General features: G+C 40.5%; 1 protein-coding gene across 2 annotated transcripts in view; it reads left to right on the top strand.

Moving 5' to 3' along the window:
* The window catches only part of Ryr2 (ryanodine receptor 2), a 565,815-nt gene that overhangs the window by 406,783 nt on the left and 136,045 nt on the right, over positions 1 to 22,987 (top strand). For both annotated transcript variants that reach the window (XM_057787812.1, XM_057787811.1), the window contains 11 exons: positions 334 to 503; positions 2,192 to 2,412; positions 2,580 to 2,670; positions 3,643 to 3,783; positions 4,948 to 5,111; positions 7,146 to 7,224; positions 10,031 to 10,120; positions 10,437 to 10,574; positions 14,176 to 14,253; positions 16,167 to 16,242; positions 22,526 to 22,649. In XM_057787812.1, the coding sequence (XP_057643795.1) occupies positions 334 to 503; positions 2,192 to 2,412; positions 2,580 to 2,670; positions 3,643 to 3,783; positions 4,948 to 5,111; positions 7,146 to 7,224; positions 10,031 to 10,120; positions 10,437 to 10,574; positions 14,176 to 14,253; positions 16,167 to 16,242; positions 22,526 to 22,649 (1,372 nt within the window). The remainder of the gene's footprint in view (positions 1 to 333; positions 504 to 2,191; positions 2,413 to 2,579; positions 2,671 to 3,642; positions 3,784 to 4,947; positions 5,112 to 7,145; positions 7,225 to 10,030; positions 10,121 to 10,436; positions 10,575 to 14,175; positions 14,254 to 16,166; positions 16,243 to 22,525; positions 22,650 to 22,987) is intronic.

Below are 22,987 nucleotides of genomic sequence, written 5' to 3'. Positions count from 1 at the left end.
TTTTACCAGATCTATCCAATTCCTTCTGTTTCATTCTTGGCATCTGCCAAATACTATGCTTTTAAAGTATGAAGTGAACAAACAGATGCCCAAATGACATCTAAATGACCTTAGGTTCAAACTGCACTTTCCTAGCTCTCTAGTCATTCACACACACACACACATACACACACACACACACACACACACACACTTGTGTGAGGGTAGTAAAACAGGGAAACGTTGCATTAATATGCTTGATTTAAAATATGACATGGTTGGCAAAAGGCCAAATGTCATCAACCCACATATGGCCAGACCATTGACACCAACATGTCACCTTCTCTCTTGTAGATGGGAAGGTGGTGGAGCCTGACATGTCCGCGGGGTTTTGCCCAGATCACAAGGCAGCCATGGTTTTGTTCCTTGACAGGGTCTATGGAATTGAGGTGCAAGATTTCCTCCTCCATCTCCTTGAGGTTGGCTTTCTGCCAGATCTCCGAGCTGCTGCCTCTCTAGACACGGTATGATATGGAAAGTCAACTTGTACCCTTGCCTCTCAGACTCTGAAGTGTGTCTCATGGTGCTCATCCATCCGCTCATTACCAACATTTACTGCATCCCTGTGTTGTTTTCAGGCAAGCAGTGAGTGATTAGAAAGTCAAATAGACCCTGGCCTAAGGAAATTCACTGGCTAGGGAGCTACTGGCTCAAAGGGCTGACTGGAAATCTGGTGAGGCACTGTGGGAGCCAAGAGGTTCATCTGTGCTTAACTTGGGAGGTCTTAGGGGTGTCTATTAATGTCTATCCATTATGATTCTCTGAATTGTACTAGAGTTAGAGAGATGGCTCAATTGATAAAGTGCTTGCCACATACACCTGAGTTTCTCCTCCAGAACCAAGTAAAAAATCCTAGCATGGTAGTCTACACATAAGTGTGTGTGTGCGCATGCACACACACATGCGTGTGTGTATGAGAGAGAGAGAGAGAGAGAGAGAGAGAGAGAGAGAGAGAGAGAGGAGTATAAAATCTAAGTACTGGATGGTAGAGACAGGAGAATTCATAGAGATTACTGGCTAGCTAGTCTAGCTGAATCAGTAAATGTCAGGTTCAGTGAGAGACCCTAACACAAAAAAGAAGGTAAGAGAGATTAAGAAAGATACCTGCCAGAGAATTCTTGTCTCACCACATATGTATCACACAGACATATACACATGTGTCTATATATACAAAGAACAAAATAATATATAAATAAATATATTTGCCTATGCACTTTTGCTGCCTGTTGAAAGCAATGAGTGCTAAGGCAGTTGAGTGGCCGCTGTAGTTCTGTCAGTTACAGTGGCATCCTTGAGTTACCTTTCTCTTAAGTACTTATTGGGTAGTATGTTAAGTGGCCCCATAGAAGATCTGTTATTATTGGTGTCAGGCTAGTATCTGAAACATTGTGGAGGAAAGTGGAACACCAAATTCCATCAAAATTATCCTGATTTATTTATTTACTTATCAATTAAATTAGCCCCTTTAATCTCATGGACAGTTAGATCTTGAGTTAAGAAATTCATGACTGCACAATCATAAAAACAAGATGGAAGTTTCATCTTTTTTGACATTCTGCATCTGAGGAGTAGAGATGTCAACATAGTTATGGAGTGGACTCCTGATGATTGACACATGTAGACATGAATAAAAGTATGAGTGACATTAATTAGTTGAATTCAGATTGTGTGTGCAAATCTGAGATCAGATATGCAAAATATGCAAATATGTTTATTTCTTTCTGCCCCCAAGGAAATGCTCATTGACATCTTCCACTGCCACCCATCCTTCTGAAGGTCAAGTCTTTTCAGAGCTCTCTTGCTCCAGGTCAAGGACATAATATCCCTCCAGTTTGGATAGGGCTATTTACTAAGTGCTGGGTACCATCACAGATGTTAGGGGAGATGATATTATCATAACCTAACCTTGAGCTTGGATTTCCTGGCCCTTTCGAGAAAGCAGATACTGTTGCACTTATTTTAGTCTACTTATGAACCATCAGTAGTTGAAGGTTTTAAGTGCTGAAGATCACGTGAGTCATGGGTACAAGTGGATCTAAGGCCTTCATTTCCAGGTACCCTGCTGTTATTATTTCCAGATAGGAAGGTTATGTGGTGATGTGTTGAGTCCTTTGCTGATCACACAAGGCTGTGTCCTCTTCTTCCTCTCTAGGCTGCACTAAGTGCTACGGACATGGCCTTGGCCCTCAATCGGTACCTTTGCACAGCTGTCCTGCCTTTGTTAACAAGATGTGCTCCCCTGTTTGCTGGAACAGAGCACCATGCTTCCCTCATTGACTCTCTGCTGCATACTGTATATAGACTGTCTAAGGGATGTTCCCTCACCAAAGCTCAGCGCGACTCCATAGAAGTGTGTCTGCTCTCTATATGTGGGTAAGTGGATGACTCTCTGTGTCAGTTTTCTTTATGCCATGGCCCTTTCTTAATTATTATGAAAATTTTCAAGGTTTATATATCAACAGTTAATTTTTATTGTCCAATATATGGATGTCTGAGTCTTGGGGTTGTCTCCATTGTTACAATTGGCCTTGTTCCAACAGCCAACTGCGACCTTCTATGATGCAACACCTACTCAGAAGGCTGGTATTTGACGTTCCACTGTTGAATGAGCATGCAAAGATGCCTCTTAAGGTAAATACCAGGGATTCTTGGCACTGTGTGGTCCCTAGTTCCTTGAGTTGACTTCTTGTTACTAATTATTTGTCTCGTAGACTTAGTGTGCTTGGTCTCTGATGCTGTGGAATTTCTCCTAGTTATTGCAAAGGCCTTATGAAGTGTGTGTGTGTTTTACCATTAAATAAGCAATATAGTACTGTACACTCTCTAACACTGATTCTATAAATTTGACAGACACAGGTCACAAATAAATTTCCCAAAAAGCTGCTAAATAACTGAAAGACCCTTGAATGTAAATAGACTGCATCTGTAAGTGCCAAATAAATGTAGTGATATTTTCAGAGATTACTCATGAATTAAGGTTGGATCATTACAAGTTACAGTTAAGTTAGAGAGGAGACAAAATACCCACAGAGATAAGGTTCCCACTTAATAGTTCTGGGCCGTTCTACCATCCATACCCTTGTTTTATACCTGGACTCTAGGAGATAGTTGTGCATGAAATCCAGTAGATAACAGCCACATAATTATGAGTAAATGAGTTTAAAGGAATAAGAACTCTGGAGTATATAGATATCAGAATAACCCCAGAAAGAATGCAGTTCAAGATGCATTAGTTATATGTATATGTGTGTGGATATGTGCATGTAAGTGCAGTAACAATAAGGTCACAAGATGGCAATAGTTGACCTGGAACTAGAATTACATGTGGTTATAAGCTGCCTGATGTAGATGCTGGGAACCAAACATGGACTTTCTACAATAGCCACAAATGCTCTAAACTACCTAGCCATCTCTCCAACCTGCCTCAAGATATGTTTTCAAAGTTGATCTACACTTTGTATGTAATCAGTATCCAAAAAACTCACATGAATTTGATAGTTCTACTTCAATGGATCTTATAAATCATTCAGAATGCCATGGAAGAGGAATATAAATAGAAAAGATGTTTTCGCCTGTTAATTTTGTGACTACTTTCCCATGCAGCTTCTGACAAATCATTATGAAAGATGCTGGAAATACTACTGCCTGCCTGGAGGGTGGGGCAATTTCGGTGCTGCCTCAGAAGAAGAACTTCATTTATCAAGAAAGTTATTTTGGGGCATTTTTGATGCTTTGTCTCAAAAGGTAATTGAAGGTCTAGGGGGATTTATATGCATTGATAAAGCAACAAACATTCTCAGGTTCTCTGTAAGATGGTATTTATACTGGAATAATGTCCTTATTAATCAAGACTTGAATAGTGCCAGGTATGATGGTACATGCCTATACTCTCAGCACAGAGGAGGTTGAAGCAGGAGGCTCTCAAGTTTAAGGACAGCTTGGGCTGCATAGACGAGTCTCTGGTTGGGTCTGGGTTATAGGGTGTGACTCTGTTTCAACAAAGCAAAAGAGGGGAAAGTTACCTTTTTCTGTTTTTCTCCTTTTTAATAATGCATGTTGAGAATACTCTATACATTGATTTTCAATAATCATCATTGTTGAATATTCCTTGTGATCATAACAATGTTTCTAGAATGATAATAGTGGAGGAAGGTAGGAGATCAGACATGTGGTTGATTGGTGTTAGTGATAGAATATGCTGACACAAAGCAACTTGGAAGAGAAAGGGTTTGTCTTGCTCTATAGTTCCAGAGGAGATACAGCCCATTGTTTTAAAGTTTCTGTTGCTGTGAAGAGGCACCATGTCCATGGCAGCTCTTATAAAGGAAAATATTCAATTGGGTGGCTTACAGTTCAGAGGTTTAGTCCATTATCATCATGGTGGGACATGGTGGCATACAGACAGACATGGTGCTGGAGAGGTAGCTGCGAGTTCTACATCTTATGTAGGCAACAGGAAGTGAACTGAGATTTTGGGTGAATCTTGAACATAGGCGATCTCAAAGCCCATTCCCGATGGTGATACACTTTTTCCAAAAAGGTCACACCTACTCCAACAAGGCCACACCTCTGTTATCTATGAGTTTAAAGAGTCCATTTACGTTCAAACTACCATATCCATCATGGCAGGGAAGGTATAGCAGCTGGAATGAGCCCACATGGCAGTTAGGAAGCAGGGAGGGGGAGGAAAAGAGGGAAAGGGAGACAGAAAAGAGAGGGGAGAGAGAGGGCACTATATAGTGGTATTTTTCCAGCAAGGATCCATCTTATAAAGGTTCCATGACTCCAAAACAGTGCCACTAGTTAGAATTCAAGAGCTCACATACATGAGCCTGTGGGGGATGTTTATCAACAAGCCACAATGAGAGTCACATAGATAATTGATTACCATCATTGTTCTTTCCCCAGAAATATGAACAAGAACTTTTCAAACTGGCCCTGCCTTGCCTGAGTGCAGTTGCGGGAGCTTTACCTCCAGACTACATGGAGTCAAACTATGTCAGTATGATGGAAAAACAGTCATCCATGGATTCTGAAGGGAACTTTAACCCACAACCTGTTGATACCTCAAAGTATGGACTCTTTCTATTGCAGCAGATTTTTATTGTAAATGATGTGTGAAGTCTGAAATTGAATAAGGTACTGAAGTGAACTTTCTCTGGTACATGCCCCCTTTGAATAGGAGCCCCTTGAATTTGTCAGATGGCTGTAAAAATAACGGTGAATATACCAATATCAGAAATAGGTGTGTACCCCCTAGGCTTCTCTTTGCTGAAGGAGCCGTCTCAGTGGATAGCCACATTATACTATCTAGGAGAAGGAGGCTCAACAAAATGCATAAGTTTTATTAGTTGAAAATTTAACTGAAGTCAGTACCCACAATCAACCCCATCTTTAGCTGAGGATAGTTCCAAAGTGTTACTGCAATGATGTTCCTGAATAACAGGGTCATTTCGTCCATCACAGCATCTTGGCTCAGGTTCTGTTGGTGATATCCCACGTCACAAAGAGATGAAAGGAATATAAAGTGGAAATTGGCACAAGAAGTAAGCATATAGCCAGAATGTGAATATAACTGATAGCCTTGAACTAATATCAAACATATCTCTGTCAAGCTTCATACATGCACTTGGTTTCCTAAGTTGTTCTACAAATGGGATGCATGGAATACATGGGTGCTTCATGTGTTTGAAGTTTGAGTAGGACCACAGCTCCCCATTTTTGAGGAAAGCTGCTTCTTCACTTAGGTTACTGATGTCGTGGTAACGTGGGAAGACTAGTTAGCAAAGTAGTACCATGCTGGTTATTAACTACCACTTCAGTCAGTTTAAGACTGAACTTTGAGGCTTCAGGGCAGCTCCCAACTGTTTTATCCCCCTAAACCAATCAGATTATTATCCCAAGTGATGTGGCATTAATCTAAGAATGTCTTTAAAGTACATGCTTGATATTACATGACAGTCCCATGAGAAAAAGAGTCCACCCCTAAGTGTTTGGATTATGTGATTGGTCCTTTGTATTTCTTTCAAAGTAAGTCATCAAACAACACAGAGTAACATTATTCCTTGGGTAAGTGTCTGGTCTGCTCACATGCAGAATAATTTAGGGTTTTCAGGAGAACAATATAATGGTTTTGGTGTTGATTAATGAAATCCAATTAACAAGTGTTGGGCATGCATGATAATTTACTTGGGTTTGCTTTCTAGGGCAAATTTTCAATATAAGTTTACATGGTGATTTGAATAATTTCTACTTGAGTATGTTTCATAAATATGTGTTTGTTGGTTACTAACTGATAATTTTGCTGGCAAAGATCAGAAAATGATCACATTATGTTTGGTTTTATTTAGAACACATTCCCAAAGTTAACTGCCTACTAAGTTATATTTATCAAGGAGTTAAATGTATATTCAATTCTTTATTCATAGACAGATTTGATATTCACATGTCTTAATATTTATCAGTAGACCCATTCATCAATTGCACATGCTGGACATGAATAGGATAAATATTTATTGAAATAAAAAAGGGAATCAAGAATAAATATTGTCAAACAATAAAGCATATGTTTATTAATTACTTTTCACTGTAGCCCTAATTAGTAACATTTTGCAATGTTATATGTATGGAGGACTGATATCAAAAAATGTTAACTCATAACTAATTCTATGAAATTACGTTTAAAATGTGGCAGATTGGAAATCAACAGTGTTGTTCATTCATAGTTTAATAAACACAGTTTAAAAAGATAAAATAACTCCTTAAAAAAAGAGGAAATCATATTTTCAAACTTACTGAATGTTAGTTTGTGTTTGTTTTCATTTTCTTGTATAATCTATTGTCTTAATATTTAAATATTTTTAACTAACATATATCTTATTACATTTATTTTACATTAACACATTAATGATGTCTCAAATGAATAGATAGACATGATGTGCTTGACACATTGTTTGGAAACGTGAAGAAGCAATTCTTTGTTACAACTATTTTGTAACAGTTGAGTTGAATGGAATCTGAGTATTACTCAACTGTGAGTAAATATGAATGCATTTGCCTGTGAATTCTGCATAATGACAAGCTCTTTTCCTTTATGTTTCTTGTAGCATTACAATTCCTGAGAAGTTGGAATACTTCATTAACAAATATGCAGAACATTCCCATGATAAATGGTCCATGGACAAGGTAAAAGTCAAAAGTGCTGTCTTCCCAGGCTACCATTGTGAATGCCTGGATATATCCAACTATGCCAACTTTCTCTTTGTGTTTGTGTATGCATGTCTGTTCATTTACATGTGTGCATGTAGTGATCAGTCTCTGACTTCAGTGGCTGTATCACTCCCTCTTTTATTTCCTTTGGGACACGGTCCTCAGTGACTCTAGAACTTTCCATTTCAGCTAAATGGAACTACCTATCTCCATTGCCCCAAGTTCTGGGATTACAAATGCACACCCCCATATACACTTGTTTTCACTAAGCTACATCCCAAGCCCCAACTTTCTCTTTTAAAGAGAAAGCTACACCCAAATTAGTAATGGATGTTTAGTTATAAGATGTTCATGTTAATACTTAGATGGTTTCTCTGTAATAAATACATGACATAATCCAGAAATTTTAACATTTCTAAATATCAGTTCATTAAATTTTGAGTGTCATTTCTGAATATATATTGTTTATGGGGTAAAAGATAAACCACCAGAGGTTTCAGAAAAAAAGCAGAGACTTTTTAAAAAATCTCCACATCAAAATTTAACTTTTAACTAAAAACTTTGGTTTTTATAGGAAGTTTTATATTAGATGAGCAATACTTAAAATTTGTGTGTATATGTATGAGTTGTACATGTGAGTACATTTTTGTTTGTATGCATTCATGTATGTCAATCTGGGTGAACCTGCCTATGCATGTATGAGTGCTCATGCACATATGTGTGTGTGAGTGCATGTGAGTGTGTGTGCACGTGTGTGTGTATGAATGTAGGGGCAGAGGTGGATGTTAGATATCCTCTATCATTGCTCACCTTAGTTTTTGAGACAAAGTCTCTTCCTAGCCCTGAGCTTACTGATTGTCTAGACTGGCCAGAGAGCTCCAGAATTCCTCTTGCCTCAAGTTCTCTCAAGTGCTGGGTTACACACATGCACTAGCTACCACATCCAGCTTTTTACATTGGTGTGGGAATCCAAACTCAGATCGTCATTCTTGTACAATAAACATTTTACCAAATGAGGCATCTCCCCCTACTGTTGAGTCTTAAGCATTGGTGAGTTTGTACTTTCTATACACCTGTTCAAGCAGATCTATAGCTCACTAACAATTCAGTAGAATACATCTACTGAATGCTGTCTCTAAGGAAGATGGCACAATGAGAAGACTCAGTGAGTTGTATCCTACCAGATGATTCTCATTTCAGTTGAGTTCAGTTTCTGTTTGAGAGGGAATGGTGATCAAAGTTTGTCAGAGAGATTGAGTTGACATGGTATAAAAGTCTAGCACTGAAGTGAAAATCATACAGGAAATGCCCCAAAGGATGCTCGTGTCCTGAGATAAATCATGGACATGGCATGTCTCTTTCCTAGTTTGATATCTATTGCTGTGATAAACACCAGAACCAAAGCAGCTTGGGAGAAAGGGGTTTATGTATCATAGTTGATCACTGAGGGAAGGCAGGGTAGGAACTCAAGCAGGACAGAAGCGGGAGCCAGGGATGAACACTGCTCCTAGTTTGCTCATCTTGCTTTCATATATAACTTGGGACCACGTGTCCAGGGATGGCACCACCCACAGTGAACTGGGCCCTCCCACATGAATCAGTGGGGGAAGGAAATGCCCTCCCCGACCTGCACTTAGGCTAGTCTGGTGGTGGCAAGTCTTCAGCTGAGGTTCCCCTTTCGTTGTTGACTCTTGTTTGTGTCAAGATGACAGAAAGTAGCCCGGACAGTCTTCTGCTTTGTTTCCTGGGGTGCTGTGAACATCCACTGCTTCCTTTCTCACAGAAACTCTTTCTGTCTGTGTGGTGATCCTGTGATTCTGTGTGGGAGAAACTAAGTCTTATCAGGAAGGTCACTCAAGAGTCACTTTGACACAATGACTCCATGTGTCAAATACTGCATGCCCATACTGCATGACTGGGATAAGGATGAGTGAGAGATGCCTTGGGAAGGAAGTCCTGAACTGGTTCATTCTAGCTACCTAGACTTTGAGAGCTAATGGTGGTTATGGGCAAATGATGCTAAACCAAACTGGTCAAATTATTGGAGAATGATAATGATAATGTCTATCCCATTGATAGACAGTGGGGTACAGAAATGAGCAAATAGGAAATGTTATTCCAAGGTACTACTGATTTGCATATTTGTTCTTTTTTTTTATTAAGATTTTTTTTTTATTTAACCCAACTTTTCATAGACATGCATGCATCACTGATCAGGGCTTAAGATTTGTCTGAATAATTAACACCAGTCTTTGATCCCTATAGCCTCTTTGTAGGGCATTACACATGGGGCATAGTTATACCTGATTTGCTTTAGGAAGACAGGGTGCATTTACTCTCTGGTCAAAGGAAGTCATTCCAAGTGGCTACTGAAAGTAACACTAAGAGTGGAGCTGAATTAAATTAGATAACACCTAGACCTCAGCCAGGCCAAAAAAGTGGTCAGGCTTGTAATTCTACGTACTTGGGGATCTGAGGCAGGAGGATTTTAATTCCAAGGCCTGCCTTGGGACACAGAGTACATTCAAGGCAACTTAGCAACATGTCTCAGAATAAAAAATGAAAAACATCCTGGAAATGTAGCTCAGTGGGAGACAGTTTGCCTACTGTCCACAAAGCCTTGGCTTCAGACCCCAGCCACGCCAAAACAAACAGTAGGCTTTAGTCATTTCTTAATCCACTTTAGAGTTATTTTAGCAAATAGTTACCAAACACATGTACATTTAAAACCACCAAAATTAATATATGTAAAACTATTTTTAATATTTTGTTTTTTTTTTAGTTGGCGAATGGATGGATTTATGGGGAAATATATTCAGACTCTTCTAAGGTCCAGCCATTAATGAAGCCATATAAACTATTGTCTGAAAAGGTGAGAGTTTTTCCCCATTTGGAGATATTCTTGTTTTGCATGTATTTGTGTGTGTGAGAGCATGGGTGCTTGTTCATACACACGCTCGTAAGTGTGGCCAGAGGACGGCTTGTGAGGGTCCATTACCTCCTTAGCAGCCTTAGCTAGGTAACATTTCAGCTTTTTATACATCCCTTGAATATTTTTTTATTCATAACTATCCTGTGATAATCAGTTTTTGAATGAAGGCGGTTAATTTCAGAACAGATCATTAAATATTTTGAATTTTCATTTTGGGTTTATGATACTACTAATGCTTGAATTTTTTTTTCTCTAGGAAAAAGAAATATATCGCTGGCCCATCAAGGAATCCTTAAAAACGATGCTGGCTTGGGGTTGGAGAATTGAGAGAACACGGGAGGGAGACAGTATGGCTCTTTATAACCGGACTCGACGCATTTCTCAGACAAGCCAGGTGCGAGTCATAGTGACAAATGAACAATATGTGTTGTATACACACACACATATATAGTTATAGTTTAATATATATACAGTTTATATATAATATATATATAGTTTAATATATATATTTTTATACACGCTTATGTGTATATATAATATATATGCATAACATATTTACATTTTAATTTATAGATGCACATAGTTTTGTATGCACATATATATGTGTATATATATTTATGTATACATACATATATGCGTATACATACATATGTACACATATCCTCTACACACACATATACACACACACATGTATTTGCCAGCACTAGGTATTGTACTCAAGGCCTCATGCATCCTAGCCAAGCACCCTACCATTGAGCTATATCCCTATCTCTAAAAATAATTTCCAATTGAATGTAGTGGTAGCTTTGACTACTGGGGAGACTGAGCCAGGAATCTCACTTAGACCTAGAAGTTTGAAGCCAGCCTTGTCAATATAGCAAGATACTATCACAAATATTAATAATGATAGCAATAATACTAATAATTAAGTCTGGGATGTAGCTTAATTTCTAGGGTACTAGTCTAGTATTTATAAAGCCCAGGGTTCAATTCCTGGCACCCTACAAATGCAGGCATGGAGGTATATGCCTGCATTACCAGCACTTGGGAGGCAGGAGCATAGGATCAGGAATTCAAGGGCACCCATGGCTATGCAGTGAATTGAGGAAGACCCTGTCTCAAAATGAACTGACAAAAGTATCATTTTCCTGAGATACTCTGATGGTGCAGTGGATAAGTTATGAACTTTACACATGATTACTCCTTGCTAATAAGTTCATAGTTGACGTTAACATTCCCGATTTCAAGAGAGCACATGCTTCAGGTCAGATTAAATGATAGAAATAGAGTAGGTTGAGACAAATGGCCAGGAAATGCCAGAGTAGTAGTAACCAGATATGATTACTATGGAATCTAGGGCGAGTCAGCAAGACAATAGTTTCGTTGAGTGAGCTAAAGAGCTTAGGGGTGCTGGGACAGCAAAGAAACAATAATTAATGTGGTTGCTGCCGCTGAATAGCTGAGCCGTGGCTTCCAATGGCCTCCACATTCTGGTTGTGCTCACTCACAGAACTGTGGTGAAGATAGTGGGGGAACAGACCAGCTCTAGGGTCAGCCCTTAGCCACTGTTCCTGAGCATGTATGTGGGCTGAGAGCACTGTGCTGAGGGACTGATGTTGATCGTCTAAGTCATGCCTGTCTTTGAGATAGGCTGTGTGTTTAGTGGTAGCTCCATTGCATAGGAACAAACACAGTTTTGAAAGTGGCAAGTGACTTGGCTTGGACCATGTAGGTTATCTTGTCAATCTTGCCAGATACAAGCATGATGTCACTTATACCGCAAGACATCATCAGTTGCCTGTGCAAGGGGACAAACAATGACAAGGATTGACAGCTGGGTGGGTGAAGAATGGGTGATTGTGCAAAGTTATCTAGGTCTGTTTCTGTCAATGTGATAAAGGACATAAGGGAGAAAGGTCCATCTCAGCTCACAATTCCAGATTATTGGTCATTACAGTGGAGATGATAGCATGAAATTGAGAGAGGTGCCACCTCACACCCACAGTCAAGAACAGAGAGAAATGAATCCTCTATGTTCATATACAGTTAGGATAGCTAGTCTGAAGGTACGAGGTCATACCAATTTTATACTTTCACTATCAATTGTGTTTTTATGTGTTACTGAACACACATGCATGCACACACTCATGCTATCTCTCTCTATCACACACACACACACACCTATGGGCACACACACAGAGACAGAGAGAGAGAGACACACACACACACACAGAGACACACACAGGGAGAAAGACCAATGTTAGAGTTATAACTAAACTAAAAGAATAATTATTTTTCTGCCCTCTTTCATGACTTATGTGCTTGTTATTTGAATTCTATTCTTCCCTATCGTGTACTATTTTTAATAAAAGAAAAACCATGATGATGAAACATTTTAAGACAGAGCTAAAGATCTGTAAGAAGACCCAGAGTTCGTGTCTTCCTCATTGGTTAGACTTAGAAAAGGGAAGGAATGCCAGTGAGGCTGTGGAAGTTGACAGTTGATGTTTTCTTTTATTGGTGTGTTTCTGTGTGTCTTTGTGCACTCATCTCTGTGTGCGTATGCACACATGTGAGTGCTGCTTCCCCCAGAGAACTGAAGACGGTGCCTCTTGTGGAGAACAAATATTGTGTCGTGGGTGTTGGTTCCTGCGGTTCCTTGGGCAGAAGACACAGAGGCACCTTAGGGATGAATTTAGCCTTTTACCGCTTTCCCTTCACCCAGGACTTCTTTTATTCTCCAATTTACGCTTTAGCAAGTTGATTTCCATATGCTCCAAACACCCTGATGAAGATTCCAAAGGGATAATGCCAAGTGCAAATTCTCAATTAAGGAGATACTATGTTTTCCCAGTTGCCCCTCCAACCAAGTTTTGCATAGGCTTGGTACCCTTGGTAAACTCTCAAGCCACAAGAGAAACAAAAGGTAACTGCTAAACAAAAGGTGGATTAAGGCTAAGTGCTAGCACTCTGGAGCCAGGCCAGCTGCAGCTAGCTCAGCGGGGATTCTCCCATCAGGTGTCCTGTCCCAGAGAGCAGGAGTTACAGGCAATCCTGATCCCCTAATGTGGGTGGTGGGGAATGCAAACACTGAGCTGTCTCTCTAGCCTTTCTCTCTTAAAAAAAAAATACTAGTTTTGGTTTCTTTATTATTATTTTTTGAAATTTCATGCATGTATCTAGTCTCTCCGTTCTGTAATATGGACTGACTGATCTCGTGCAGGCAACCACAGCTGCTGAGGGTTCTTGTATGCAATGGCCCAAGTCAGCTCCAGAACAGCCTTTCTCAGTTTTCCGCCATGTCCTCTGGTCCTGCCCTCTCTTCTGTGATAATCTCTCGGCCGTGTGTGTGTGTGTGTGTGTGTGTGTGTGTGTGTGCATGGCATGTGCACGCAGGGAGGTGATGCTAAATCAGTCACGAATCTATGTGTTAGCCCTCTGTAAAAGGAGCTTCTAGGACCAAAGCTGAGAGCAGCAGAAATATATGACTATCAGTATAAATATTTACATCCAGTTTTTAAAAGCAAAAATGCAGAAATTAGGTAAGTCTGGTCAGTGAAGATTTCCCTGTAAGCCGTTAAAGGCTACATGGTACAATTGTTTAATCTGAATTGGGCCCTGCTTGTCTGCACCTACAGTCCACAAACAGGACTGTAAGTGTTGAGCTCTTCAGCTCTTTGTAGCTAACCAGGGTTGGTGGGAAGCTCAAGGCTACTGTGGCCCTTGGCTGGGGATACAGTGCAGGACATGGGACTCATCACACACTGCTCGCGCTGCTAACTTAATAATTAACTTTTTAGAAGGTCTTTCCTGAATTATTACGATTAATTATCTAATCGTAAGTGATTTGAAATACTCAAAACTTAATTTAATGTGTCTTTGAAGTTACTCTGTTGCTTTTACCACAAAAAACATTGATGCTTGCACAGTGTTTCTGAAGACTCTTTCTGCAGGTTTTAACAAGATGCTTTTCTCTTTTTGAACAAATCGTCCAGGTGTCTATAGATGCCGCGCATGGGTATAGCCCTCGTGCTATTGACATGAGCAACGTTACACTATCCCGAGACCTGCATGTAAGTATCCAGGCTTTCACAGTAGTGTCCAAAGCTCAGTTATAAAAAGCAAACCAGAAACCTTTCGTGTGCATTTTATAGCACGTATTGTTTCATCATGCGATCAGTCTGTAGATTTCCTGGTTATTAAACACTGGTCTTTTAGCACCCTAGAGGTTGATAACATAAGCTCATCTGTGGTTTCACCCTTTACAGTTTCCATTACTTCCTGTGGTCTGAAATGTTCAGCAGCTGCTACTTCCCATTCTGAGGTCCATGATGGACCCTGTAATCATCTTGCTCCATTCCACATGAATTTCTGCTATGTTCAGTAGTTTATGTTGTATGTACTGACCTCTATATAGTCATGCAGTAGCTGTCAGGGTCATCAGATTGACTGTCAAAGTAGAGCAGTGCTTGTGTTCAGTTATCCTTATTCTACTGTATGATGGCTCCAGACTGCAGTGATGCAGAGGAGGCCTGAGGCTTGGAACTTGGCAGGAAAGATGAACTCTACTGCAACATGGCAGCCCTACAGGGTGTGTGGAGCAAGACATATATACTGTACTATGTATCTGGTACTATCCAAGGTTTCAGGCTTCACTAGAGCCTTGCTGAGACCCACCCAGGATAAAATAAAGGTGCTACTGTACAACTTTTTAAAGAATGTGTCCTTGGGACTGAAGAGATTGCTCAGTGGTTAAGTGCACTCGTTGCTTTCAGCAGCTCACAAGTGTCCAACCACAGGGGATGTGACCTTCTCCTCTGGTCACTGTGTATGTCTACACACACACACACACACACACACACCCCACATTCATTGTGGGTATCTATAGACACACATACATATACACATTGTGCGTGCCTACAGACATGTACACACATTTTATGTGCAGACACACACATGTACACACATTGTGGGCTCCTACAGACATATACACATACATTGCAGGTATCTATAGACACACACATATGTTGTGGGTGCCTACAGACATACACACACGTACACACACAGACACACATATGCACTTACACATAAATATAAAAGTGCATGAGAAAAGAGTAAATAATCATGAGTACTCTGTTTAATAACCACCTATTAAAGACTGCATATTTTAGGTTGTTCATCTATGGAAATTGATCACATTTCATTTGTATCATCCGTAGCCCTGTTTGCTCTGTGTCATTAATGGATGTGTTTTGAAATGACTGATTTGAATGAAAGATAAAAATTTATTTTTGTAGAGCTTTAGTTAGCAAGTTAATATGGAACATTGGTCTTGGTATGATTAGTGTTAATCTAAGAGAACAAGCTAAGGGTATAAATAAGAACTTCTTGTGCTGTTAAAATGTTTGTTTTACTCTTTATTCTTGCCCAAGTAAGAACCAATTAAAATGATACTGTATTTTGATTTTGAAGGAGCACAAGAATATTAGAACATTTCCCTCAGAATGTGAAAGAAAAGATCATGTCCAGTCTAAGACTCTCCATTTGGTTTAGACAAATAATAACCTAGAAGTAAAATCTTTATCCATAGTGTTCTTCTTGTTTATTATTTAATAAGGTACATCTTGGTTTATAAAACTTTATGAGTTAAAACACAAGTTTGTATTTATGTCTATTTTCTGTCCACATCCATAGCTATTTTGAAGATTCATTGTTGAATTTAAAAAGATGTATTTAAGCATAATGAATAACAAAGGCTGTTCCCATCAAATCCACAGTTTGGTGATATTTACTGTGCAATTTCTCAAATCATTAAAATTCTATGGAATTGGTTTTCCAAATGAGAGTGTTGTGTTTCACTACATTTCTTTAAGATATGTCTGTGTGTCCCACCTGATCAGACGATTCAGTCCTCTTTTTACTTTTTATCTATTTATTTAGTTTTACTGAAGAATCAATTAACTTTTCGATATTTGGTACATTGTAGGCTATGGCAGAAATGATGGCCGAAAACTACCACAACATATGGGCCAAGAAAAAGAAAATGGAGCTGGAATCCAAAGGTAGTGTTTCCTAGAGACCTCTATAAAAACCCCGAGAGCTGGAATCCAAAGGTAGTGTTTCCTAGAGACCTCTATAAAAACCCCGAGAGCTGGAATCCAAAGGTAGTGTTTCCTAGAGACCTCTATAAAAACCCCGAGAGCTGGAATCCAAAGGTAGTGTTTCCTAGAGACCTCTATAAAAACCCCGAGAGCTGGAATCCAAACGTAGTGTTTCCTAGAGACCTCTATAAAAACCCTGAGAGCTGGAATCCAAACGTAGTGTTTCCTAGAAACCTTTATTTTATTTTATTTATTTATTTTTTTTGGTTTTTCGAGACAGGGTTTCTCTGTGGTTTTGGAGCCTGTCCTGGAACTAGCTCTTGTAGACCAGGCTGGTCTCGAACTCACAGAGATCCGCCTGCCTCTGCCTCCCAAGTGCTGGGATTAAAGGCGTGCGCCACCACCGCCCGGCTACCTAGAAACCTTTATTTAAAAAACCCTGAGAGTTGAACTAGAGGAGTGTAGGAGACAATGAAGTGGGTATATGTTTTTGCTCAAGACCCCACCATACCTTCATATTTTTTTAAAAAAATGATTCAAATATGCCTACATCCAAAATCCAACAAGAAACTGTAATTTCCTTACTGTTAATGTGTTTTCCTTGCATTTTGCGATTTTAATGGTGTATTTTTTTCCTTTTTGTATCATAAACAATCTGGATTTATACTACTATCCAAGTATCTGAATTAGCATCAAAGGGCTGGGTACAGTTATTAATGTGTTGTATTCCTTAGACGGACCACGATCGTCATGCCTAAACTTTCACCAATCTCATGTGTTTTACACCCCATCTCAGCCTCCTCCTTCTATTTACACTACTTATGTTATTGCCACTTTCATGACTGCATTTGTTTTTTTCTCACTCTAGTTTTATTTTTAGTACTGGGGATTGAACTCGAGTATTTAAATGCTAGGCCAGTACCTTAGGGATGTCTTCTGCCAGGTACAGCCTTCTTTTTATCTTTTCATTTGAGATGGAGTTACCATGAAATTGAAGCTGGCCATAAACTTACTGGGTTGCCCAAGCAGGCTGAAATCCTTTTGCCTCATGCTCCTTCCTCTTTCCTTTTTCTTTTAAATGTTTTTAGTTTCATTTCTACTATTTGTGTGTAGATGGGAATGCAGTGCCCCCAGAGGCAGGAAGAGGGCATCCTATCCCCTTGAGTTGGACTTGTAGATAGTGGTTGCCATGTATGTGCTGGGAAGCAAAGTCAACCTGTAGAAGAGCAGGGGGTTTTCTTAATCACTGAGTTATCTCTTCAGTCCCCTTTCTCCTCTTTAAAAAGTTCTAAAATGCTAATGAAATCTTCTCATGAATTACTTACATAAATATTATTCAACCCAATGCATTCTACATGGAGTTTCTTGCATTGTTGCTCATTTGGCCTTAATTTGTGTACATTTTATATATGTGTTTGTATACGTGTAGGTGTGTATGTTTGCATATATTATTTGTATGTGTTTGTGTATGTATGTGCTTGCATTTGTGTGTGTGTGTGTTTGTGTATTTCTATGGCGTGTGAAGGCTGGAAGCACTCAGTGATTTAGCATTGGACTTGCAGTTTAATTTCTTCTCCTTCTGATTTTTTTTTACCATCATTGCAGCTGTTTATAGATGCACCTATCCACTTTAGAAAAACCTGAAGAATTTCATTTTGTCCGCTCTTGTATTTGGTTGATGTAGGATTCCCCTCTGTATGCTGTAATTACCATTAATGAATAATTCTTTGGACCTATAGCAGGGCAAAACTTAGGTAGGTGGGGAAAACTAAACTGCATGCTGGGAGGAAGAAGGCAGAAACAGACAGACGCCATGTAGCCCTGACAGAGATGGACGCCGGAACCTTAGCCAGCAAGCCACAGCCATGTGGTGATACACAGATTAATAGAGATGGGTTAAATTAATATCTATGAGTTAGCCAATAAGAAGCTAGAGCTAATGGGCCAAGCAGTGATTTAATTAATACAACTTCTGTGTGATTATTTTGGGCCTCAACAGATGGGAACCAACAAGCGGCCCCCTCCTACATTCGGTAATCTTTGTGTGCACTTGAGGAGTGTATGAAAGTTTAAGGGACAATAAGAGGCCATAATAGAAATGTGTCTCATTAAGAGAAATAGGAATGAAGACTGGAAATATAGCTCAGGACTTTCTAGCATACAGGACGTCCTAGGGTTAATCCCACAAACATGCTAATGATGAGGTAAAGAAAACAAAATGAATAGAAGCAGAGGAGTTAAAGTCCAGCGGTTAGTACCCGTGCGCCAACATCAGTGACAAGGGTTTAGGCTTATGTTTATCTCTTCTCCACTTTCATCATCACTTGGAATATTTTGCGCTGCGATGCTCTGCCCTGGAGACAAGGGTTGAGCTTTCCTTCCCTTTCCATATGAACAAGTTCACAAGTCTGAGTGAGTACTGGCATGTTTTGAGTCGCATCCTGGGAACTCCTGCATATTCTTTCAGCAGTCTCTGGAGCTCACTCCTTTTCCCCTACATAACACACTCACACCTACATGATCAGTGGGGGAAAAAATGAGAGGTGGAAGAGCAAGGTGGATTTCTCAGAGTCATACTGCTATTTAGATTTGCCCTTGCCCGTCCTTATGAGTTCTCTTATTTTGCTTTTGAGACAAAAATCTCATGTAGCCCAGGGTGGCATGGAACTTGATATGTAGCTAAGGATGATATCTAACTCCCAATCCTTCTGACACCACCTCCAGGTGCTGGAATTATGGGTGTGTACTGTTAGGGAAAAAATCCTAAGAGGGGCAGCTCCACCCATGCAGAGAAATCCAGTTAGGTCAGATCAAACCAAATTAAAATGCCCATCATTCTATTAAATACCGTGCTCGCCAAGTGCATGGCGGGGAGACAGGAAAGTGGGGAGCACATACAAACCCAGAACCACGTGTTTATCCTCTGGGAGCCCACTTAAATACCCTGTGGGACTGGTCCTGATCCCTCCCTTTCCCTGGCATGCTAGGATTTGGAATCTGGGGCTATGCTCCAGACTTAACATCCCAGACTCTTTGGATATAGGGGTGACAGGAAGTTGAAGTGATTAGGCTCTCTTTGGAAAAAGGGCATAGACTCAAGTCTGGCTACTTCCTGTGGGCATGGGGTAACATGGGAGAGAAGGGCTAGGTGTTGGTGGGTCCACATTTAGCGAATGGTGTGGCTGGAAAGGCTTCCTGTTCACTGTCATCCCAGAGACGCCAGGCATTTGTTTCTTGAGGGAGGTAAGAAGGCAGCTGTCTAGGAGAAAAAAATATTGTTATTATTGGCTCTATGAAATGGGGCTAGCCACGGGATGAGACACAATAGCAGAGGAAACTAGAATTTAGTTGGAAGGTGTCCTTGATCCAGAAGAGTTGGCATCAATGGTGAGGTCCCAGGAACTGGTACAGGTGCTCTTTGTTGTTGTCCTGGGAGCGTTTGTAGGTTGGTCTTGACTTAGGCAGTAGGAGTAACCTGCAAAATATGCTTCTGGGATTAAAATTAAAAATTTTGGATTTAAGACCTGATTTTGGTGTAGCGATAGAACTTTTCCAGGAACCTGTAAGAGAACTGGAACAGATTTTAGAAGGCTATTTGAGGAAATTAAGAACTTTTGAACCTCTGAAGGTTGAAACCTATTAATCCTGGACTATGAAGCCTGTTAAAGAACAGTACCTTGAGTTGTCAAATGCCTTTAGACAGACATGGGAGGAATAGATGAGCAAAAAACGAGACAGTTTTGGCTAGCAGGCAATCCCAAGTTCTCTCCTTGTGAACATCAGTCTTAGAAGCAATATTTACCATTAGCTGTTGAGTGCAAAAGGCCCACAGATTTTTCCTGTGAGTGGGAAGATTGTCTTACCTGTCTTGGCAGGAAAAAGCAGATCAATTCCCTGGGTAAAAAGCCTCTTTTTCTTTGGTATGGGTCGCTTTTGCCAGAGGCAAGCCTGGAGATGGCAGGCCTTCTGTCTTCTTGGAGGAATCATAGGGTGCTTCAGAAGCTGGCTATCTCTGTGTTAAAAGCTCTTGTTGTTAAAATGCCATGATCTCAGATCTATAAAGGCATTTGAGAGCCAGGTACCATTACCTGGTATTTTAAACTGGGCATATAAATTAAATTTTTTTAGAGCTGTTGTAATCTGGAAGCACACATACACAAAACTTAATTCACATCACAAAAACACAGTTACACATTTATCTAAACACATTGTGGTCACATTATTTTAACAGATAAACAGGGCAGTCTTAGGTACCTGTGCCAGCTGACTAGGCATTGCAAGAGAGAACAGAAATATAAGGACGAAACATTTTTTGTAAAGTTTTAGAGTGGAAAGACAGGGAAAAAAGTGAAATTGTTGTCAGCAGGGAAGGAAGGGCAAGGCAGGAGCGGAGATGCCAGAGTGGTCTGAGCATGGGCGGCAGAGACCAGGGAAACAGCTATGGAGAATGGAAGGCTGAGCGCCCGGCCTGTGCTGGAACCTGTGTTGATGCAGGCTAGTGAAACTGATGGGTAAGTGCTGCTTCATGAACCGGCCATGTCGCGTCTCGGTTGTTGGGTGCACAGTGGCACGCGTCATTGGAGCACTTTGGAACAGAGGGGCAGGACAGAGGGCTAATGTGGAATCTGCTGCTTTTTTGGGAGTGTAGGTCGTCAATGAACAGAGAAAGAACAGAAGGGGAGGGAAAAATATGGGAGCGCCATACTTGAAAAATGTGGGCTTTGGAGCCTAATTTGCTTTAAGTTATTGCTGCAATTTAAAAAGGTTTTTAAGTGCCTGTTTAAGGGCATTTGAAATCGGCTAGGAAACGCAAGAAAACCATTTTAGCCGGGCGGTGGTGGCGCACGCCTTTAATCCCAGCACTTGGGAGGCAGAGGCAGGCGGATCTCTGTGAGTTCGAGACCAGCCTGGTCTACAAGAGCTAGTTTCAGGATAGGCTCCAAAACCACAGAGAAACCCTGTCTCGAAAAACCAAAAAAAAAAAAAAAAAAAAAAAAAAAAGAAAACCATTTTAAATGCATGCCTCTGACACGAGCGAGCCCATTGCAGTGCGTCCACTGGAAAGGTGCCGAGCCAGTAGTTCATGTATGGGGTACATGAGAAATTGAATGGGAATGTCTCATCTCAGCAGGAGGCCTGGCTTTTGCTGTCAGGCTTTAGGCACAGCTGTGACTTCCACAAAAGCCCGAAAAAGTGAACAGGTTACCCCCAAACTGTACCCGCATGCTGTTTAAAAAGGGGAACTCACCAAGTGATGCCAAACTTGCCTGGCACAATGCGTGAGCAGGAAGGCTTATTTTCCAGCATGGCCCTGGGTCCCGGGCCCTGAGCCTGGGCCCGCAGAAAAAATTAAGTCCTTTAGGTGGGAAACCTCCATATATTAGGAAAAAAAATCCTAAGAGGGGCGGCTTCGCCAGCACAAAGAAATCCAATTAGTTCAGATCAAACCAAATTAAAATGCCTATCGTTTTATTAAATACACCACTCTCGGGTGGTCAAGCATATGGTGGGAAGACAAGAAAGAGGGAAGCACGTGCAAACCCGGAACCACGTGTTTCTCCTCTGGGAGCCCACTTAAATACCCTGTGGGAGTGGTCCTGACCCTCATCCAGGGAGGGGTCAGGACCTGGCATGCTGGGATTTGGAGTCTGGGGCTATGTCCCAGACTTAACATGTACTCCATATCTGGCTGATTCTCATGAATATTTTTTTAAAAAAAAATATCTACTTTCTAGAAGTTCTAAACATGTAGTATATCCAGGCTCTTGCTAGAAGCTACTGGTTAAAAGCTTTTAATTTTTAAATATTAGATAATAGTAATCAAGTTTTAACTTAGCAAGCCTATATGTATTTGAGTGTGTGTGTGTGTGTCTGTGTCTGTGTCTATTTGTGTGTGTTGTATATTTATATGCATACTGTGATCTTGAAGGTGCTGCAAGAATTCCTTATTGAAGAAATATTTCTTTTCTTCTCTCCTTGGGACAGAGGAGAAGCATCACCCTGGTGCTTGTCTTAATATCGTCCCACTCGGCCATGCCTGCTTTATTATCTATAAGTTCCATCCTAATAAAGAATGCCTTTGACTCTTTTTGTTCCAATGTGACAGCACATGAAACCAGTACTCAGTAGTGCAAATTTATGTATTTCCAGGTTTAAAATGCCTATAAGAGGGCCTGTGTACCATTGTTTGGGTGTGACCTCAGAGTATATGGTGTGTGTGTGTTTTTTCTTGCTGTTCTCTTAGGAGGAGGAAACCATCCCCTGTTGGTGCCCTATGACACACTGACAGCCAAAGAGAAAGCCAAGGACAGAGAGAAGGCTCAGGATATCTTCAAGTTCCTACAGATCAGTGGTTATGCTGTATCCAGGCAAGTGGACACCCATTTCATGATTTCCAAATGTTCATTGGGATTCCAACTGAAGATGAACTCAGTGACCTGACTAAACCTTGAGGCCACTAGATGGTGCATTCAGAATACGCATCCCAGTTTCTCTTTGGTGGCTGTTGTAGAGCACCTGACCAAAAACAGCTTAGAGGAGAAAGGGTTTGTTTGCTCTCTCACTTCTAGGTGGCAGTCTGTCTTTAGCAAAGTCACAATGGCAGGAGGCTGAAGCTGTTGGTCACATCACTGTCAAGAGCAGAGAAAAAGGAGTGCATACACGATTAGTGCTTAGCAAGCTTTCTCTCCCTTTACATAACACAGGA

Source organism: Chionomys nivalis, chromosome 13 (genome assembly GCF_950005125.1).
Source record: "Chionomys nivalis chromosome 13, mChiNiv1.1, whole genome shotgun sequence".
NCBI classification, from domain to species: domain Eukaryota; kingdom Metazoa; phylum Chordata; class Mammalia; order Rodentia; family Cricetidae; genus Chionomys; species Chionomys nivalis.
This window is presented reverse-complemented; position numbering and strand designations above follow the sequence as displayed.